At 44.0% G+C, this 20,872-nt stretch overlaps 1 protein-coding gene across 1 annotated transcript in view; it reads right to left on the bottom strand.

Moving 5' to 3' along the window:
• The window catches only part of LOC138467423 (ras-related protein Rab-4A), a 693,758-nt gene that overhangs the window by 639,645 nt on the left and 33,241 nt on the right, over nt 1-20,872 (bottom strand). Inside the window, exon 2 of the mRNA XM_069607381.1 lies at nt 11,427-11,507. Coding sequence (XP_069463482.1) covers nt 11,427-11,507 — 81 coding nt within the window. The remainder of the gene's footprint in view (nt 1-11,426; nt 11,508-20,872) is intronic.

The raw sequence follows: 20,872 nt of genomic DNA, 5'->3' as shown, positions 1-20,872 counted from the left end.
TCCCACTGCTGTACACCAATTTGTTAAAATGGATTTCTGAACTCTGACCTGGTGGGGCAAAGGTTCAGAAGGCCAGCCTAGTTTCTTGGAACAGGGTAACCTTCTGGACAAGCCAGACCAATCAAGGTGGCATTGGCGGCGGTCAAGACTAGGCCTCAGGAGGGGTGAGGGTGATCAAAAGTTCACAATGAGCACACACAGTAAACACCACAAATTACTCTCAGTCAGGTGTATAAATCAAAAATACATATACATTTATTAAAGGCCTTTTAAGTCAAACACAAGATTAAACCACAGTAATTATTAACAATCCAACACAACCAAAAACTAAGGAACATATATACAGTAACTATTATCCTAAAGTAATATTAAACAAGTAGAGATCCACAACCTGTAACGTAAGAGGGTCAGACAGTGCAAATATACTTTAGGCAGTTCTTCAGCAATCCAAACCCTAACTAATAGGGAGTCCAATCCCGACAAAATGTGGAGCCTTGTGCTCAAAAGCAAGTTCAGCGCGGCAGCAGTCACTCGTGCATTAAACTACAAAGAGGACATTCTTCAAGGGGCTGTAGTGTCTCAGAAAGGGCGGTAAGGCGATGAAGAATAAAGTTCCACAATTCAAGATGGACCTCCACAAGAGGGCAGAGCGAGTTCCAGGAATCAGGAATAGGATTATTTATTTATTGCATTTGGTTATACGCCCAAACCCTTAGGTGTCACTGCGTAGGTTACATAAATCTTGGTGAGTGTGTACAGTTACATATATCTTAGTTGTCTTGGGTGGTAAAAAATTCTTGGTCGGTTGCATTTTGCATATATACATACATTGTTGAGAAAGTCCAAATATCATTTACATAGAGTGCAGTTACATGGTCCACAACAAATCCAAATATCATTTACATTTAGTGCAGTTTCATGAGTTGAGGAGGGGGGAGTGGCCAGGTAGGCTAGGACTAGGGTGTTAGTATTTGTTAAATAGCCAAGTTTTTAATAGTTTCTTGAATTTCGGGAAGGAGGTTTCGTTACTAAGGTGGGTAGGAAGAGAGTTCCAGATGAGGGGAGTTGCTATGGGGAAGCTGCTGTTACCTGCTCTGGAGGTAGTGAAACGTGGGATGTGGAGGTGCGTGTTGGCGCTGGACCTAAGTGTTCTGTTAGAGGTTTTGCAGGAGATGCTTTGGCTGAGATAGTTTGGGCGCTATCCGCAATGCATTTTATGGGTGATGGTGAGAGTTTTGTGGAGAATTCTGGCTTGCACTGAGAGCCAATGGGCATCCCTTCTGTGTTGGGAGATGTGTTCTCTTCTGTTGATGCCTCGAGCTGCTCTGAGGGCTTTGTTTTGAAGGAGTTGTAATTTGTTTAGGTCTTTTTTTTGAGGTATCTAATAGTATTTCGTTGCAGTAGTCTATTTTTGTTAAGATGAGGGCTCTGGCTAGTGTGAGGTAGTTGTCGGGGAGCGTAGGGGTCCGTTTAGTGCGATGGGTTTGGCAGTGTATGCTGTGGAGGAGGCGAGTGCGCTGATGTGGTTGTTCATTGTGAGGCTGGAATCAATGTGTACTCCTAGAGTTTTGACTTTGCGGGAGATGGGGATAGGGTAGCCATCTATCACGATGGAGGAGTAGTCGGGATCGAGTTTGTAGAGTCTGGCTGGGGAGCCAACTATGAGGATCTCTGTTTTTTCTCCATTGAGGCAGAGACTATTATTTGCCATCCAGTTTTGGATGAGGGAGTAGATTTTGTTGATGGTATCAGTGTCCTGATCAAGGTTACCTGTGATGGGTATGAGTATTTGTGTGTCGTCTGGAAAGTTTGTGTAGATGACTCCCATGGCGTCAATTGCTGCGAAGAGTAGTTTTGTGTAGGAGTTGTAGAGGGTGGGGAGAGGCATGGCAGCACAGGGTACCCTAACAAAGGAGTGGCCCTTGGGGACACTCGTCGTAAAAGTCTACGGATGCGCCTAGAGGCCACTGATAAGTGGTGCAACTACTCACTACCCTTGGCGCAGCCCGGAACAAACTTTGCCAGTCTAGTCCAGTTTGTTTGCAGGTTGAGTCCCACAGCGGTGCATCTCTCTGGCTTTCATGCGCTGCGTTCTGGGACTTCAGTCCGTGGCGGGACAGTGGGCCTTTCTCCGCTTCTGGCGAAGGAATCGGGCCAGTATCACTGCAGGCCATCTTAGGGCACAGCAGCAAGGCAACCATGAAGCTCATCAATACAGCGTGGCGACACAGGTATCACGTAGGCTCAGGTTCGGGCGGAGTCTCCTAATTCCAGAACTAGGAATGCTAGGTGTACGAAATTCAGCGGGAAAGTGCCTTCTACCAAGAGTTTACAGTTCCCAAAGTCTCAAGTCGAAAACCCGAGACGGTGGCGGTTCCAAGGCAAAGGTCCTGTACGAGCTGGTTAGTTCACTGGACGTACCAGGACACTTCCAAAGAGGCTCATTTGCAGGTTAAGCAGAAGGTGCCGAGAGTAGTTGGTCCCACTACTCCAACGGGTCAAAGTGCCCTTGCAGGCCTTCTATGATCGATCAGAAACAGGGGCTCCGACGTGACAACAGCAGGGTCACGGTGCCAAACCTTCCAGCGGGTCACCAGCGGTTTCACGGATCTGATTCTTCGGTTCAGGATACTTGGCTCCTTTACTAGTTTGGTGAGAACTCAGAAGGTCAACCTGGAATGGGTGTAGAGTGCCTTCTCTTATCCAAAGTTTGCTTCGCGCCAAAACAAAGGGCATCCAATTGGAGATCTGCTCACATTCAACCATCCCAGACGTGGACCATTCACAGACCACGGTGGTCCCAGTCATCCTAGCACACCAGACATCCTGGCACCCAGGATGTGTTTTGGAAATAGACGGTCCAGCACACATCCTGGGTGCACATAGACAAGGCATGCAGAAGCCCGCAAAAGATTTGGTTTGCGCGGGACCCTGCATGGCCAAATAAGGAATTTCCCAGGTCTGCTCGACCTGGGGAAGGGAAAAGGGACAAAATGGCCAAAGAACAGAAAAAAAGACTTTGTGGCACGGCCATTTTAGGCACTGCTCACTGTCCTGGGGCAAACAAGCTAAACGTGGTTTGGACCATTGAAAAAGAGTAGAAAATGCTCTAAATGTAAATTTCGCCAGCTCTGTCCTGGGCACACTTGTACATTCACCAAAAATCCTTCAAAGATGTGTATGACCTTAAAAATAAAAGAGAGACCCCCTATGCACTGTACTGGAAGGTACATTGTGCACTGAAAAAAAGTTACCAAGAAATGGTAAATTGAAAGACTGCGGTAAACAAAGTCTTCCAGTACTGAGAGTCTGAAGGGCATGTCAGTTTCCCCTTAACAAGATGCGCAAAAGCCCAGTGGAGTACAGCAGAAGGCTGAGCTCCAGTGGAATAAGTCAGACTAGGATGGTCAGACAAAAGCAAAATGTTGGGGAGTTCATAACTGGAGGGAAAATTACACACAACTGGAGGGAAAATTACACACAACTGGAGGGAAAATTACACATAAATGGAAATCTTTCCTAACAAATATCTCTTCTTGGGCTTTGCAACGGGAACGTGTCGAGTTAAGGCAATCCCAAGTTCCCCAATGCGTTGTATTTCCAGGGTTTTGTTGCCATAATTTTGATCTGAACTGATCCTTAAATAAAGTTTTTTCATTGAATTTCAAGGGTTTTGTTATTCCATAGATTTCTTTCCTCGCCATTGGCCATGGGCGGGTTCGAGCCATTGCGCACTACCAGACCACCAACCATGGCCTTCGACTATGTCCAATGGCCAGGGCCTGCGGCCGCGCCCACAGTATTTTTTAAATCACTACCTGGTCAGCCACGACCTTCGGCTATGCCAAATTTCTATTTTAGAACACTACCAGACCACTAGACATAACCTTTGGCCATGGCCAATGGCAAGCTCTCCTGCCATACCCACTATATTTTATAAAGGGGATGCCCAGTGATGTTTCCCCCCCAATGTCACTGTAGGTATAAAAATCTCTATTTTGTTTAATTTGTTGTTACTTTTTTTCTATAGCCGTGGGTACCATTTTAATGAACTAAGATACCCCTGGTTATTTGTAGTTACTATAGCCGCGAATATAGGAAAAAGCAACAGAAAAATAAATGCTCCCCTACCTTCACCAAGTGCCCCCCACATGTGTGCCTGCTCCCCCAGTCCCCTGATAGCCTTCTCACCTCCACCCTTTCCCCCACAGCATTTGCTCTTTGTAACGCAGTTTGCTCTGAAATGTCGGCTATTCTGTCCCATAGCCGACATTACAGAAAAGCTTTGTGTTGCAAACTCGATTCCCTAGCCCCTCTCCAAATCCCAAACTTCACATGGTGTCCTATTGCCTCCCCCGTCTCCCACAATCTCTAGCCTGAAGGCATTGCCTCTTTTTTCCCCTCCAAATGGGATTTTTTTACTTTAGCGTTTTTGACTATTCGTGGGTATAGCGCAGCTATCTCTCACATTGAAAGGGGGTGGGGGAGATGGCAAAAAAGATGGCAGCTCATTTATAAACACCTGGTTTCTTGCCAATTTACCCGAGATATAGCTATCTATGTAGGAGAAGGAGGCACCACCTCCGTCATATATTTTAAAAAGTACTGGACGTAGTAACCCCAAACTACAAAAGGATCGTGAGTCAAACACTTCGTGCCCAAGTTATTTCAAACCTGGTTCAATTCCGTCCCGCAGTTTTAAACGTTGACCCATTGGAAAATGTATGGGGACTAGGCTGAAAATGGGTTTCTTTGTTTTCTTAATAACATTTTTTTAAACGATCTTTCCCAAACTTTCCAATCCGGGTGGGCGCGTGAGTTCCTTTCTGTTTGCAAAGTTTAAACCGAATCCATCGCCTGAGTCAAAAGTTTTTAGCAATTAATTTTTTAGATTTCATATAGGAAATCCCGAAAATGAATTGCTAATAACTTTTTGACTCGGGTGACAGATTTGGTCTAAACTTTGCAAACAACAGGGTATGACCGCCCTACCACATATTATAGTGCGGTGGTCGCTGCACTATAGTCGAGTATCAATTCGAACATTGAATTGCTAATAACCTCTGACTTGCATGACGGATTTGGTTGCAATATGGAACGTGGGCATGGCCGAAAGCCGTTGCCACCCAGTGGTTCTAAAAGAAACATATTGGGGGAACATGTACAGTGGACACGGACCAAGGCCATGGCCCCCTTGGCCATGGCTACTGGGTCTGGTGTGCTTTAACTGGTTTATCCAAAGGGATACGCATTGACATACAAAATGTCATTATCATGGACATAGGATTATGGGGGATATAAACAGGAGTGCGCAGAGTAAAGCTGTTCATGGCTTCCCACATCCCTTAAATTTCAAGGGTGTTGTTGCGTTAAATCTGTGCAACTTAACTGCACCTTAACTAAGGTGTTTTCAGTGATTTTTATATTGCACTGTGATAATTTCAGGGGTGTTCATTAACCTGAACTTCTTAGTTCCAGTTATGTTGGGGTAGGGTCCAACACTCACTATGGTTATTTGCAGATGCTGATGTATGGGTTCAAGGGTCATTAATTTGTTTCTTTCAGGGACTCCAGGTTGTAACCATCTCTTTCTTGCAGGTGACCAACCTTCACATACCGTCCCATTTCAGCAGGCCTGGGTTGTTATGAGGAGTGCTGTGACCCAAAGTCTACTAAAATGGCAGCGGAAAACACACTAGGACTACACTTTCATCCCTACCGAGTTTCAGAACAGATGTCCAAGACCTGGTCATCTCTCACCATGACAGTGGCAATGCGCTAGCCCATGTGAAAGCCATCCAGCAATCTGCAGATGCCTTAATACAGGACAAATAAAATCTGATCAAATGCTCCTTAGGAGCCCTACATGGTCATACTATTGAAGCTAAAATTGGAATTTGGGGAGGATTACCATCTTAATGGTCAGGATCTCCATGGACAAGATGTTAAATCTTTTCAAATTGCAATGCATCATTAAGAGGAGCTGTATAGAGTGTGCGCCCTCCTGAATAATTGTCCATCCGATTTATGGGAGGCCTTTAGGTGCCATCTACAGTCTGCTACCGAAAACTCATTGGAGGAAGACCCTTGACATATTTGGGTGACAACCAAAGCCTGGTGGGTTTAGCCTGAAATGTACTATGAACCTTATAGCAGAGTATGCATGCTGTAATCGGTTGGTGCAGTAATAAATGTCCTATATTGCAGTTGTTCTGTTTCTTGAAGCTTTGATTATGAAAAATGACAAATAAAGCTTTTAAAATAAAGAAATATAAGAGTTACCAGGACATACTTCGCTAGGCTGAGAACGCTGCTTCTGAAATTAATATGGGCTGGGGGACCTCCTATGCTGGCATGGGAGATGCAGATTTTTGCCATGGATAGAGGTGGGTTGGGTATCCCAAGCTGCAACATATGATTATGTTGCTTGTGTCAGTGACATCATTCCATGGTATGGCAAGGGGCGGTACGCACAAAAGGTAGCTTTAGAGAGAGCAGCGTTATCCCCTTGTGCGCCATACTAGGGCTATATTTGGTATTCCTCAGTTAACACGTTCATCCATTAAAACATTGTTGTGATTGCCAATGATTTGGAGGGGAGCACGAGTCCCTTATGTCCACCACTTGCGAGGCTGTGACAACTGACCCCTGATCATCAGTCATTCAAGTCTGAAACACCCTGGCCTTCTCCCAGCGCCATAGACATTCAGGCCTAGGCTACGGTGCCATCAGCATGACTGTAAACACATAGTCAGGAAATTAAGGTTCTTGACTCACTCAGAGATGACACTGGCTCATTGTACTAAATGTACACTGACAGAGTTATCAGTTTAAGGTGTTTAATATGATCCCTTATTTTCAGAGGGTTCTTATCTTTTTTAAACAATCTAGTGCAAAAGCAGATATAGAAGGTCATCAAACCTATGAAGAAGGTTATAAAATAAAATCAAACAAGTGATATTTAGTTTAAAAACACAGGTAACACCTTCCTCCTGCTACGCTACACTACACACCCATATTCTCTATGCAAGTGGGAATCCACTTGTACTCACATCTAGAGAGGAACTTGCATCAAAGTGAATGGCTCTGTCTGACGTGGACAGGCATCTGCTTCCTTGGGTCTGGCTGTGTCTCCCCTCTCTCCTCTACCCAGCCCCTCTAGCTTCAAAGCGCAGACAAGTCTGCTGGCCTCTTGTCCCTGTGCTGTACTGGGCCATACATTTACGTATGGATGTAACAGTAAAATGGCTGCCCTGCACTTGTGGACATTGTAATGTCTGCTTCTTTAACAGTCAATGGGTGACATGTTACTTTCTCTATCAGAGGTAGAATAGTGTTAACTTTTACCAGCCGCGTCTCACTGCATGCTATGTGACACTGGCATGTAAAAGTAGCAAGTGACCATTGTGAATCTTCCGCTCATGGTGATTTTCTGTGCTATGTGTATCAGCTAAAAATCAGCAGTGTAAATCTAAACGCTGCCAACTGAACCCTTGTGGTCTGAGAGCCAGCTGGCTGTGACAGGAAATGCACCATTTCCATGTTCTTAGCTAAACTGGAGTACGTACAAACGGTTGCTAGCTGAGGCCCTGTCCCTCACGTGTTCGGTTACAGAGCTGTGGTAAGGGAACATAACGGTGCACACACGATATGCGCTATTAAAATTTGTCTTAAAGTGTTTACCGCATTTTAACAGTATGGTTGTATGGGCTATTAAAGCCATCTTAAATTGTTCTGAGTTTCTGAAGCATGTCAACATTACTAATAGAAATCACCTTACTACTCAAGTTATTAAAGAGAACGGGTCATGTCCCTGCCAAGCATCGCTTAATAAATATATTGCTAGAATTGGGTACATGGAATCATCATTTGACAGAGGCATTAACAGACAGTAAGCAAAATGTGGGCTCAAACTCCGGGATCTATTTCGAGAGGAAAGATGTATCACATTTGTATTTATCTGTATTTATTTTATTTAATGACCGATTTCGCCGAAGCGTTTTACAAAGTTAAACAGAACAGTACAATAAAAAAATCTAACGATTTTCAAATCAATATCAGAACTAATTAGAGGTAAGCGAAAGAAGAAGATGGGTTTTTAATTGAGAATGGAAAATGTGATAAGTAGAAAACGCACAGATTGAAAGTGGAAGAGCGTTCCAATGTTTGGGTGCAAAATGTGAAAAAGAACGAAATCGAGAAGCAGCACAAAGTGGCTTAGGAACAGCGAGAAGAAATAGAGATTGAGAACAAAGAGAAAGGGAAGGAGACTAGAAAGAACAAAGATAGGAGGGAGTAAGACCATAAAAAGCTTTGTAGACTACGCAAAGAAAATGATAGATAAGAGATCGAAAAAAGTAAGGAAGCAGAATGAAGAGATGGAATAATGGAAGAACAAAAAAGGCAACAGGATAAGACGAATAGCAGAAATAAAAACCGAATGCAGAAGTGTAAGACGAGACTTGGGAAGACGTAGTAGAGGAACAGTGCAGTAGTTCAAGTGAGAAAAGAAAAGTGAATCGATCAGGAGTTTAGCCGCCTGAAATGAAAGAAAAGGACAAGCACGCTGAAGATTATAAAGATGGAAACGAACAGCGTAAGCATTACTAGTAATATGTGGAGAAAAGGAAAGAGGGGCCAAAGATGACACCAGCAGAAGTAGAAAAAGGAAGAAGTGATAAAGGAAGAGGAGAACAGAAGGAGGGGAACAGGAGAAAAAGAAGGAAAGAAAAGAAAGAACCCCCGTTTCAGAGGAATTAAGATGACAGGACCGCAAGGCTATGCAAGACTTACCAGCGTGCAGAGAAGAAGAAACTGTCATGAAGTGAGGAGGAAAACGCAGAAAAAGAAAATGTGTGAATCATCAGCATAGAATTGACAAGAGAAACAGAACCTTGAGGTATACCATAAAAAGTGAATAAGATGAGAAACTGAACAGCACGGGAAACAGAATAAGTGAGGACAGAGAGATAAAAATTCAACCATCTGAGCACAGGCCCAGATAAACCAAGAGTTGAAGAGAAGAAAGTAAAAGAGTGATCTACAGTGTTGAAAGCAGCAGAAATATCAAGGAGAATTAGAATAAAATGTTTGTTATGCCTAGCAGAAAGTAAAGAATTTGAAACATGCAATAAAGAAAATTGAGTGGAATGAGCAGTTTGTAAACCAAATTGCAACACAGGTAGAAGAGAGTGAAGGTGAAGAAAAGAAGAGACTTGAGTATTTAAAACACGCTTAAGAAGTTTAGATAAGAAAGGAAGCAAGGAAATAGGGCAGACATTTGATGGAAGAGCAGTATCTAAGGAAGGTTTTTTTAAGAATATGAATAATGACAGCATGTTTAAAAAAAGATGGAAAAAAGCGGATTCAAGTGAGCAATTCATTAAAGAAGATAAGGAATCAAAGGATAAACAGAATGAATCAGAGCTTATAGAATAGAATCCAACAGAGACGCAGTAGGGTGCACCCTAGTCAAGAAGAAAAGTTTCTGAATCAGAAAGGAGAGAGAAAGAAGAAAGTGATGGAGATGTAACAGAGGGAAGAAGGAATAAAAGAAGTGGTAGAAGGAAAGGATGATCGAAGAGAAGTCAGTTTAGAAGTGAAGTCCGCGAAATATCTAGCTAAAGAAAAGGGGAAAGAGAAAGGTGCAGGGGGCGAGGCAAAAAAGTAAAGTGAGCATGGGTTTAGAGGCAGGGGGCACAACGATTAATCATTCACTTCTATATCAAAGAATCCGAGGTGATCTATGCCGGCTTCTCCCACCTTTCTAGAGGCCACCAATGAACACCACCATTTTGATTTATCTTATGACATCCCCATATCACAGACATTCCATATCCACATAATACACAATAGTAGCTTCAGAATGGGCATAGCACCCACAGCAAAGGCTATGTGAGAGAAGTGTTTAGGTGATTCACTTACTGATACAACATAGGCACATTCTTGCAAACACACCAAAAAGCGGTCAATGAATTACAAAAACAGAAAAGCTCTCAATGAATTACAAATGCAGAACGACGCATTTCTAGTTCTTACATCAAGCGTATTACACTCTACTTAAGCTTGGAAAGCTGGACACATTTCCTTTAATTATAGGCAACAGACTGCTTATCAGAAAATAACTAACTGTAGAGGGGCTTTTCACTTAATACATTTAACAATCCAGTCTGGAATATGTGCCAAGTGTATAATATACGCCCTAGGTGCACAAATATGGCTACTATAGTCTATTACTGCTGCTTATTAATTAACCTGCTGATCTTGGTATGGCAATAACACCACTAAAACATTTTTTGTTTTTTAAAGAACATTCAACCACATCACCGAGGAGCTGCAATAGTAACCCCTTCAAGCAAACATGTTCAAGACAACCTGCTCACATACAAAGCAGTCACAACCAAAACACTGATCTATTTAGCAAAGAACCCCGCCATCTGTGGAGGCCAGGGCAGCACCAGAAGTCATGACATTGACAGACTGGAAACAAAGGACTGCAAGAGGGGAAAAACTAGGGAACAGGCATTTTCCTAAAAACACATTGTCTTGTGTAAAAGCTACCAATGAAGACACAATTGGTCCCCAGCATCCTACACTTCAGGAAGGACAAAGTCAACCCCTACTACTCCCCCTCCAGAGCTCCCACCACTTCATTGCAGTTACTGGTACTACCCCGGCACCTTACCTTTAACCCAAACCGCCTGAGAGCGTTCTCTTATACACAGTGCAGCATTGCTTTCCAGCTACAGTCTCACTTTATAAATCTTATACATATAACTCCACCTTTTCCAAGGATAGTGGTAGAGCTTTTAAAAAAGGCCCAATTCAGCTGGTTTAATTTAAAAAAAGTGCATTACTGTTCTTCAAAACTTGCCCACAATTGCCAATGTTCTCCTTTTAATCAATTATAAGTACATCACTGGCTGAATAAAGAACAGCAAAACTAAAAAGAACAATGAGATGAATAAAGCATGGAAGCATTCTGGCATTGTTGCAGAATTCATGCCACTCAAAAGGCAGGAAAAAAACAAACATCACGAAGTTGAGCTTCCTGTTAGGTTGAAGAAACCGAGCTTGCGGAGTGTCTCCGTCTCTACAGATACATACATGATTGTACAGTGGAAGTCTTGCTTGCATAATTTGCTCCATTCAGATCATCAGAGTATGTACAGCAAAGTGAACGAACTTCTGATTAGGAGAAAGCATATTATTTTAAGAGATAGCGTGGGACTAAAAAGAAAATGTACAAATGAGCATGCCACTATTACTAGTTAATTACAACCGCAGTTTATATATTGTTTTACAATCACTACCTATATTGGAATGAACACGTTATCAAAGAAAACTCCTTTAACATTATTTCTGGCAGCTGAAGACGGTTTCTGAAATGACAAACATGTGCTGGATGCCTCCTTTCAGATACTTACATCTCTTTTCAATGAATTGATGGAGCAAGCACGACTTGCCAGTTCCAGCATTTCCAATGACCAAAAATTTGAAAAGAAAATCTGAAATGCAAGAATCAAGGAATTACCAAAATATAGCTTTGTTTCCATTCAAAACTACTTCTCGAGAAACAAAACGTGATAAAGATCAGTCAAAGCAGTTCTCATATATGTAAATGACTGAATGTTCATGCTGATACCACACTGCTTGCAAATAAATAACACCTTCAAGGTTCATATCCTTTCTGCCCACGTTCCTTTTTACTGAACAAATTATACTTCCATTACTCATTCCTAACTTGCCCATCATCTAAAGCTAGTTTGCTTAATAAAAAGGGAGGAAGGGTCCATCACCAGCAGCACTAACAAGGAAGGGGAGGAACACTGCTTCTAGCCATTGTGCGGAATTGCCTCTTCCCACGAAGTATCCCACCCTAACATGTTTAAGTATGTACGCACTAGGCTAATGGAATAATTCTACATTACAAACTGATGGTTTGACTAACACTATTTTATGAGTAAATACTTTGTTTATTCTAAAAGCAGAGGAACAGATGTGGTTCTTTGTTCACCTGAAGATAGTTGGAAACCATAAATGCATTGGATTTTGATTTGGTTTCTTTTGCAGTGCGCTAAAGACCCGAACAGTCAGCTCTTCAATATACTGGGGAGACCGTTTGTGAAGGAACTGCCAAACACCTTTGAATATTTAAAATTGTAAATTGGAGGTCCTGTTACCGGATCCGAGATGGGTGAAAAAACTCCCGATTGCGAATGACTGGTGTTGCACTGTTTATGATTTTCACCGTTTTAAGTCCTCAGGTCATCTTATAAAAGGAGAATAAAAGTTGAGTCCAAGTATTAATGTAACAAGTTTTTGTGATTCAGATGGAATCTGTATCCAACTAGAGATCCAAATTCGTAGAAAGATGATACCGCCTGAATTGAGAAACTGTAGATTGTGTAGAGACCCCTTATCGTATGAAAGATTGAAACATTTGATCATTTATTGTCCGGAATTACAGGGCACTTGCACAACACACTTTAAAAAGGTCTGGAATAGGCTCTACTATCAGTGAGCCGTAACCCATTTGGTTAACCGGTCTCCCAGGTCCAACTTGGGTCCTTCCTTTCATCTATCTCCCTTTCTACATACGGTGTTCCCCAGGGGTCTATCATCTCACCCTGGCTCTGTAACCAATACCTGGAAACTCTCGCCCACCGCATCGTCTTTTTCTGCTCCAATTGTCAGTGCTATTCTGACGACACTCATTTCCAGGCTTCCCTCGGCCACCTCCTTCTCTCATCTCGGATTGCCTATCCGCCATTCAGGATTGGTGTGCCGCCAACGATCTTGGCCTGAATGTCAGCAAGACATAGATCCTCCTCATCGACACACCTTCACCCTCCTTTCCTGTCACTCTTCGGCTGGCCTCCTTCGGCCCTCCTAGCCCCACCTGCGAGGCCAAGAACCTCAGGGTCATCTTTTAACTCCACGCTTTCCTTCTCTGCCCACATCTCTGATGTCTCTAAAAAGTCAAACTTCCTACTGCACCTCCTCAGAGGTATTCTGCCTTTCCTCTCCTTCCCGCAGAAGCTCACTGTCTCTCGAGCCCTGATTCTCTGTAGGTTGGATTATTTTAACAGCCTCTTTCTAAATTTACCTGCTTCTACTCTCCACCCTTTGCAACTTATCCAGAACAGGACAGCAAGACTTATCCTTGGCCTCAAGCCCTGGCATCGCATCTCTCGTATCTCTCCAGCCCTGAAATCTCTCCATACTCTCCCAGTGGCTGCAAGCATGAAATTCAAAACCCTCTGCATTGTCCACAAGGCTTTCTAGGGCCTGGGTTCAAAATACCTTCAGCTGTCCCTCCGTAAATACCTTCCCTCCCAAGCTCTTCGCTCCTCCACCTCTAACTCCCTAAGGGTCAGTCGTTTTTCAAAGAAACAAGCTGGGGGTTGATCTCCGTCTTCGGCTGGGGCCTCCCTCTGAAACAGCCTTCCTACCACTCTGAAAATTGAGGAGAACCATCTCCGGTTCTGGAAGCACCTGAAGACCTTCCTCTTTGATTCTGCCTTCGCTCCTACTCTCCTTTTCGGATCTGCTCTGTCTCGGCACCGTGCCCCTGGTTACCCTCTGACTTTCGGGCCCAGGTACCTGCTCACCCTGCCACCCACCCGCACTGCATCCTGGCAATACCTTGCACTGGGCATCTGTATCTGTAACAATACAGTCCCCCACTTTTTTCCTGCACTTATCAGACACACCCTGTCTGTTGCCTTAAACCTAGCACTTGCCACTTGCTGGCTGCACTACAACTGTGTGTTGCTTTTTACTATTTATTTATTATTATCTGTATTCCTTTGCTCAATACTTTCCATTCCCCCCTCCCATGCACTTTCCCCTTTCCCTCTCCCATGCACTTGCGCGTTTTCAATGTCACTGGGCCTAGTAAGATTGTTGTTTTGTTCTCTTTTGTTCCCCTCCCTTGCCTCGTAGCGCTCTGAAACACTTGTGTACGAGCATGATACAAATAAAATATCAATATCAATTGCTGGAGGATCTCCTTAAACTTGGGGGTATCTTAATCTCCAGTGTTGTTTGTAGGTATGAAAACTGTAATCTATGGAATCGCGTTTAATTAACATTTCATCGTTAAATAATTGGAGCCTTAAATTCTTCTTGGTATGTTTTTAGTATTTTAGACTGAACTGTATATATTATGTTGTTTTATTCCTCTCCTTTTTTTGTACTGTCAAGGTTAAATCCATGCTTAACCAATATGCAATAACACTACAATGCACTTTCTCGGATCACAGTGATCTTGTCAGGCACATACTGAGAAGGGAATTTGCACATACAGTGTCTTCTGAAGCAAGCTCAATGATTTGAACACAAAATGCAGCCTCACAGGTAAATTGCAAAGCCTTCTCAAGATATATGGTACATTTTTAGGTTCATTCTTACCAACCAGGCTGCTGCATTTTGCGACACCTCTAAACTCTAGAGGGCCCGTTGTGCGGATCCCAAGAGGAGCAAATTGAAATTGAAATAAACAGGTTGTGAGCCAATACCGGTGCAGGTATTTGCAGCATAATGTGGCTCGGGGAACACAGGTCTGACCTTAGTTTAGGTTGTTTATTTATATAGTGCGGCCAAACCCTCAGTTAACTGGGCGCACTGGGCTTGAGGAGTAACATAGGTTACAGAAAGGTTGCACATGAGAGAGGCAAAAAGGAAAATACAATAGGTAGCATAAGGACCGCGTTACAATGTGGTCCGTCGTGTCACGGTTACAGGCTGGCTAGATTACAGATTGCAGTACAAACATGCATGCGGGTATCATATTCTTACTGAGTAGTAAGCCAAGCTTTCACCTTAGCTCTGAATGACCAGAATGACTCTTCGGACTGGATTATCATGGGAAGTGTGTTCCAACATTTTGCTGCTAGCACAGGGAAAGTAGATCCCCTGCTGTTTTCAGATTGAATTTGGGAATGTTCAGTTGGTGCTTGTAAGGTGTTCTGGTGGGTCTAGAAGTGCTATGTCTGGAGAATTTGTCTGATAAGTACTGTGGGGCAGTCAGTGAAAGGGATTTGTGTGTAATGACGAGCAATCTTAGTTTAAATCTGTCCCGGATGGGGAGCCAGTGGACTTCCTTACTGATGGTAGAGATGTGGGCCTTGCAAGGTAGGTTAAGAGCGCATCTAAGGGCATTGTTCTGTAAGACCTGGAATCTGCTCATATTATGATTGGTGGAGCCTAGTAAGAGTGTATAACAGTAGTCTAGTCTAGATAAAATCAAGTTCTAGACAATGTGAGGCAGCTGGAGGTTGAGAGAAATAGCCTACAGGCATTAATGACTTTATTCGTATAGGCCGTAGATGAGATAGTGGCATTTATTTGTTTTTTGAGCGATAGTGTGGAGTCGAGATACACGCCCAACGTTTGGACTTCTTTTGAGACTTTTATGATATTGCCATCAATGGTAAGTGATTGGTACCAAGTGTCCAATTTGTTAAGGCGGGCCTGGGGTCCTACAATGAGCAGTTCCGTCTCGTCATCGTTCAAGCAGAGGCTGTGGGTGGCCATCCATGCTTGAATTTAAAGGTAGATTTCATTAAGTTTTGCAGCATCCTTCTCGTAGCTCCCAGTGAGTGTGACGAGGACCTGGGTGTCGTCCACGTAATTGGTATTTGTGACACCCAGTTCGTCAAGTCGGTCAAAGAGGAGCTTTGTAAAGATGCTGTAAAGCGTAGGTGAAATACAAGAACCTTGGGGTACTCCACATTGGATTGGGACAGGGTCAGCTGCAGCCGAAGGTGCGAAGACCCTGGTCGACCTATCGGACAGGAAGGACCAAATCCAATTGGTGGCATTCTGTGAGAATGCAGCAGCTGAGGAAAGGTGTTGAGTGAGAATTTGGTGGTCAACTAGGTCGAAAGCTGCGGATAGATCCAACAGGAGCAAGATGGCCAAATTGCTCTTGTCTTTGGCTTCATCCATTTGGATTTTTAGATCCAGGAGGGTAGTTTTGGTCCCGTGCCTGGGTCTTAAGCCGGATTGTCGCAAGCCTAGGAGATTATGGTCTTCCAAATGTCGTTGTATTTGGAGGTATGCCACTCTGTCTAGTATTTTAAGGAGAAAGGGGACAGTTGTGATGGGCCTATTATTAGTGGGTATGTTGGGGTCTAAGTTGGGCTTTTTGAGGAGAGGAAAGACCCATGCTTCTTTAAGGTCGTTAGGTACAGATGAGTTTTTAAAAGAGGAGTTGATCAGCGAGGTGATGAAGGGGGCTAGGTCTTTAGCCCCATCCTTAATGACTGAGGCAGGGCACAAGTCACCTGGGCAGTTTGAGGTTTAAGGCTGGCAATTAGGTTTACTACTTCGTCTTCGGTGACTGGGGAGAAATGGAAAGGAGGGCAGTCGGGAATGGTCAAGCTCTTTTTACTACTAGAGTGGTCTTTGGAGGCAAGGCTGGCTTTTTTTGACTCCATCTTAGCTTGCAGTAGGGCTATTTTGTACGAGAGTGCTAGATGGATGTTATTGCACTAGGCTTTATCCTTGGTGCTATCATCTGTGGGAGGCACTGGTGATTCCAGTTCTCTTAGAATGGAGAATAACTCTTTCGTACCAGATTTGGCGTTGTGTATTCTCAAGTTGAAGATCTCTTTTTTAGCGTTTGTGATAGCAGTTTTATAGTTGGTGGCTGCAGATGAGAATGTATCTTTAGATGTGAGAGAAGGGGCTTTTCTCCATTTAGTTTCCGCTGCTCTTTTAATATTGCGAAGAGCTTTTAATTCTGCTGAGAACCATTTATTCATGTGGGCAGTTGATTTGGCCTTTCTTAATTTGAGCGGGGCTATTTGATTAAGGGCTTGTTCCAGAGTATTGTTATAGAGTTCTACGAGGGCAGTTGGATTTGCGTTCGGTACGCGATAATTAGCATTGGTAATTGGAATTAGGAGAGGTCTGAGGTTCTCTAAGTGCATTTGTTCCTAGTTGCAGTTTGTGGTGCCCTGATAGTAGGTGCAATTTTAGGCGCATCTTTGGGTATGGAGAAGTTGATGAGATGGTGGTCTGTCCAGTTGGCGTCGGCCAGCCAATCCAAGGATCTCCCTTTTGTATGTGTAGGCTTGTTGATATATTGTGTAAGGCCTAAGTGAATGATAGTGTCATTGAGTGAGGTGGCGTTAAGTGTCATTTGGGTCATTGAGGCCAAGGTTAAAATCTCCCGTAAGAATAATTTGCAAGCCTGGTTTAGTGTTAGATGTCAATAAGTGGGAGATGTCCTCCTCGAAGGTGGAGATGCCGCTGGGTGGTCTATATATATAGTGTAGAAGTATGGTTGCAGACATGATTAATCCAAGTATCAAAGAAAGCGATCAGTTAAAAAAAGATATCCAATGTTTGGGTCTTCGCCTGAACAAGAATGGTGAACAAGAAAGAAATAAGATTTTCAGTAATTCTACAGGCCGGATGTGTTTATGAGACAGTCAACTCTGTATTTGCCTGGTTAAAACTGGGCTAGTTGTCTTTCATCCATTTTTCTAAGCAGCTGAACATTTTCTGTAGATGCGAACTAGTCACTCACCAGTTGCCCTCACAAGAAAGACAATCTGGGTGTCATCTGCAGAGTTTTGGAGGATTGATATTTAAATTAAGCCCCTTCATGATTTCCTCATAGATTTAGAAGTAAAGTTCTGGGGTGAAATACACAAGCCCCGAGGAACACCACACTCGAGGAGCACGATTCACACATGTATACGGAGCTCTAAAGGAAGTACTCAATCCATTCTTACTGCTGCCTCCGATATCCTGACCACCTCTTAAGTGATCAAGTAGAAGAGGGTGATCAAGGGTGTCAAAGATGGCCAAAAGATCCAGAAGCATCTGAAGAAGACCCAAACTACGCTCATCTAGCTACTAGAGTTATCCTTAAACAAAATAGCTAACTCACTACTTGTATTGGGTTGGGAACCTGTCTGCCAACTGGCCAACACGTGAAGCTCTTGTCAAGGATTTTCAAAAGAAAGGGTACATTTGTGATACATTTATACTAACCACAAACGGACAGATAAAATAAAATGCCTGTATTTTAAGCGTTATCGACTCCCTAAATTGGGGAGAGTGAAGTTGGTGGAATGCTGTGTGTGTGGAAGAGTGATCTGACTTATCTGGAAGCTGAACAGAAGCTCCAATGTAATAAACAATATGAATAATGATCCAATCCAGTTTGCCACAATTAAGATGAGTGGCCTCAGTGTTTCTACACTAGTGAACGCCATCTAGAAGAGTACTGCAAGCCACCAGAAGGCCTTGCAAGGCAGAGAACCCAAGCGACAGGAGAACTATGCCAAAGCACTATTAAAACTTTGAGACCATTACGCCCTACTGACTTCCCCCCTCTCACGCCCCCCTGTGATCAACAGACCGATCACTGAAAGGGAGTGGGGGGGGGGGTTTAAAGAACGTACGTTGAGGTCTGGGGTATATTAGAGCCCAACGGCAAGTCCCAAGAAAAGGAAGGCCTGGAAGTGCATAGAGCCACAGCAGAGGAGGAGAGTGACCGGGGGCGGGGTGGACCACCCAGCAATGTGTTGGCAATGGAGAGATATGGTGCTCAGAGGAAATGACGGAGTAATGGAATAAGCAAGAACAGGAGAAATATAAGAACACTGAAGAGCAGTCCTACAGGTGGGAAAAAGTAAAAATAACTGGCTCTAGGAACCAGTCCATAGTACTCTTTCCTCCAAACATACTTATGGAAGGTTGCACACGAGGGCCTGGACGGGAGCCATTCTTTTTCAGCAAAATGTATTCCCTCGATTTGATTGGTTGGTACAGCCATGCATAAAAGCTCACAAGGCCCTACCCCCATCCAGGCACTGAGCCCATCCTCATCCTATCGTCCATCTAGGCAATACCTAACCGATGGCCAGATTTAACAGGGAAAGAGGGCGGGTATATGCATTAAGTGAGATTATGGACTAGGAGAATAGTAATCATTACGATGATTAACCTTTACTTACTCCTGAGTCCCGTCCCCCTTCCTCCACTTTACAGAAGATCTTAACAAAATGTACCAAAGAGGGGCAGGGTACCTAGGCTGATCTAGCCAAATAGGTTCTGCAGTACTGCTTGTCCACACTGGGTATCTGCTCTTGAGCTCATGTACAAACAGTGCGGCTTACAGAAAGCAGAAGATGAGGCCTATGTAGTTGCCCTGGCGATGATCCCACAGGGAACATGCCTCTGAAGCACCTTTCACCTGGACCATGTTTGCGCGAGGCCCGTTGCAGCAGCCATATTCTGGCGCCCAGAGCTCTGTGAAACAAATGCAAGCTATGGTTGCTTTAGAAGCGAGCTGGCCCACAGACCACCCTCAATAAAGAATGAAGAGTGTCAAATGTGCAAAAGGACTGGGTCCTCTCAAGGCAGACCCCAAGAGCCCTGCATATGTCCAAACTGCGAAGAGTACCCTTGCTTCTGTAGAGGGATTTGGAAAGAAGGTAGGTCAAACAAAAGAGAGGTGAATCTGGAGGACCACTTAATTTCCGTGGGAAATGACAAAGGCTTCAGTAGCACACTGTACTGAAAGTTCACCCACCGGAGCAGAGTTGAGCCAACAAAAAGGCTGTGTTCCAGGAAAACAGACTGATATCTTATCATAGACAACTTTATTCGGTCATAGACAATCAAAACACATCCCATCAATACATTTCTAAACATTTCAACCTGGGGAAAAAAGAAAAACATCAACCATCATTCAAATCTACAGATGCTTGGGGCCAGATTGGTTCCCAAGTAGCCACGTTCCCAAGGGGTGACAGATGATGGTGCCCCACCCTTCGTCGGACTGTCATTACTATCCTATTCGGTTTCAGGACCATATCATCTTGTAATTTGCAAAGAAAAAAGGGGTGGGGAGGCGATAAAAGGTCCTCCATTGCAGTAACCTCAACTAAACCTCACCGAGAGCACAGGACTCAGGGCAGCGTTCTCACCATGGGTCCAATTGTTGGGAGCCTTCCCCTCCACTGCCCAGCTTTCATGGAACACCCAGTGGGAGCACAACACCCTCGCAACCTTTCTCCCTCACGGCCTTTCAGCCCTAGCATGCCTCACTGAGGCAGTTATGTGAGGGGGGCCGTGGCCAAGAGGTATGTTGGCTCTCCAGGGACCGGCAGGACCAGTGGAAGCGCAACACCAGACTAACATCTGGTCATGGGCGACATGGCGTATGGGCTAGAGCCAAGAATAATCCAGTTAGGTCCCAAAGGAGGGGGTTGAACCGGTGGATAAAGGTATTTAATTCCCACGAAGTGGCATTTAATCAGAGGGCTGGAGAGGAAAAACGACAGCTCCGCAGATCTCCTGTAAGCCGCTTTGTAGCTGAAAGGTATGCTCTAAAACAAGTCAATGTCCAGAGCAGGCTTAGTTAGATGCGATGCAAAGAATAAGCTGGAGTATACAGAAAAGAGGATTCATCTGGTGGTCTAGAGACCAGTAGCAGAAACGGGAACACCAACGCATGCACTGACTTCTGGTAGAGGGCAACTGGAATGCCATGATAATGAAAATGTTGTCCTTATTAAGGCCCAGATGCCCCAAGGTCAATCCCCCAGGAACCTGGCCAGCAACTATAGAGAATTAGACAAGGGATGGAGACACTTCTTACCCCAACGATGAAAGGAGGGTCCTCCTGCAAGGTTTGGAAGTTGAAAACCAGACCTTGTTGGGCCAAGGGACCGCCATAATTATCCCGCAGTACCTGGCTCGGAGCATCTGCATTGTTCTGTGAATGAGAGGGACTCAAGGCAATGCATACAGGAAGAGGCTCTCACATGAAAATACCCAACTGATGCTCAGTGAACCCGTAATGAAGCCCAGATGGGAAGTAAACTGAGGGAATTTTGCATTG

Source organism: Ambystoma mexicanum, chromosome 4q (genome assembly GCF_040938575.1).
Source record: "Ambystoma mexicanum isolate Mex_15411 chromosome 4q, UKY_AmexF1_1, whole genome shotgun sequence".
NCBI lineage: Eukaryota > Metazoa > Chordata > Amphibia > Caudata > Ambystomatidae > Ambystoma > Ambystoma mexicanum.
Note: the sequence above shows the minus strand (reverse complement) of the source record. Positions and strands in the feature narration are given on the sequence as shown.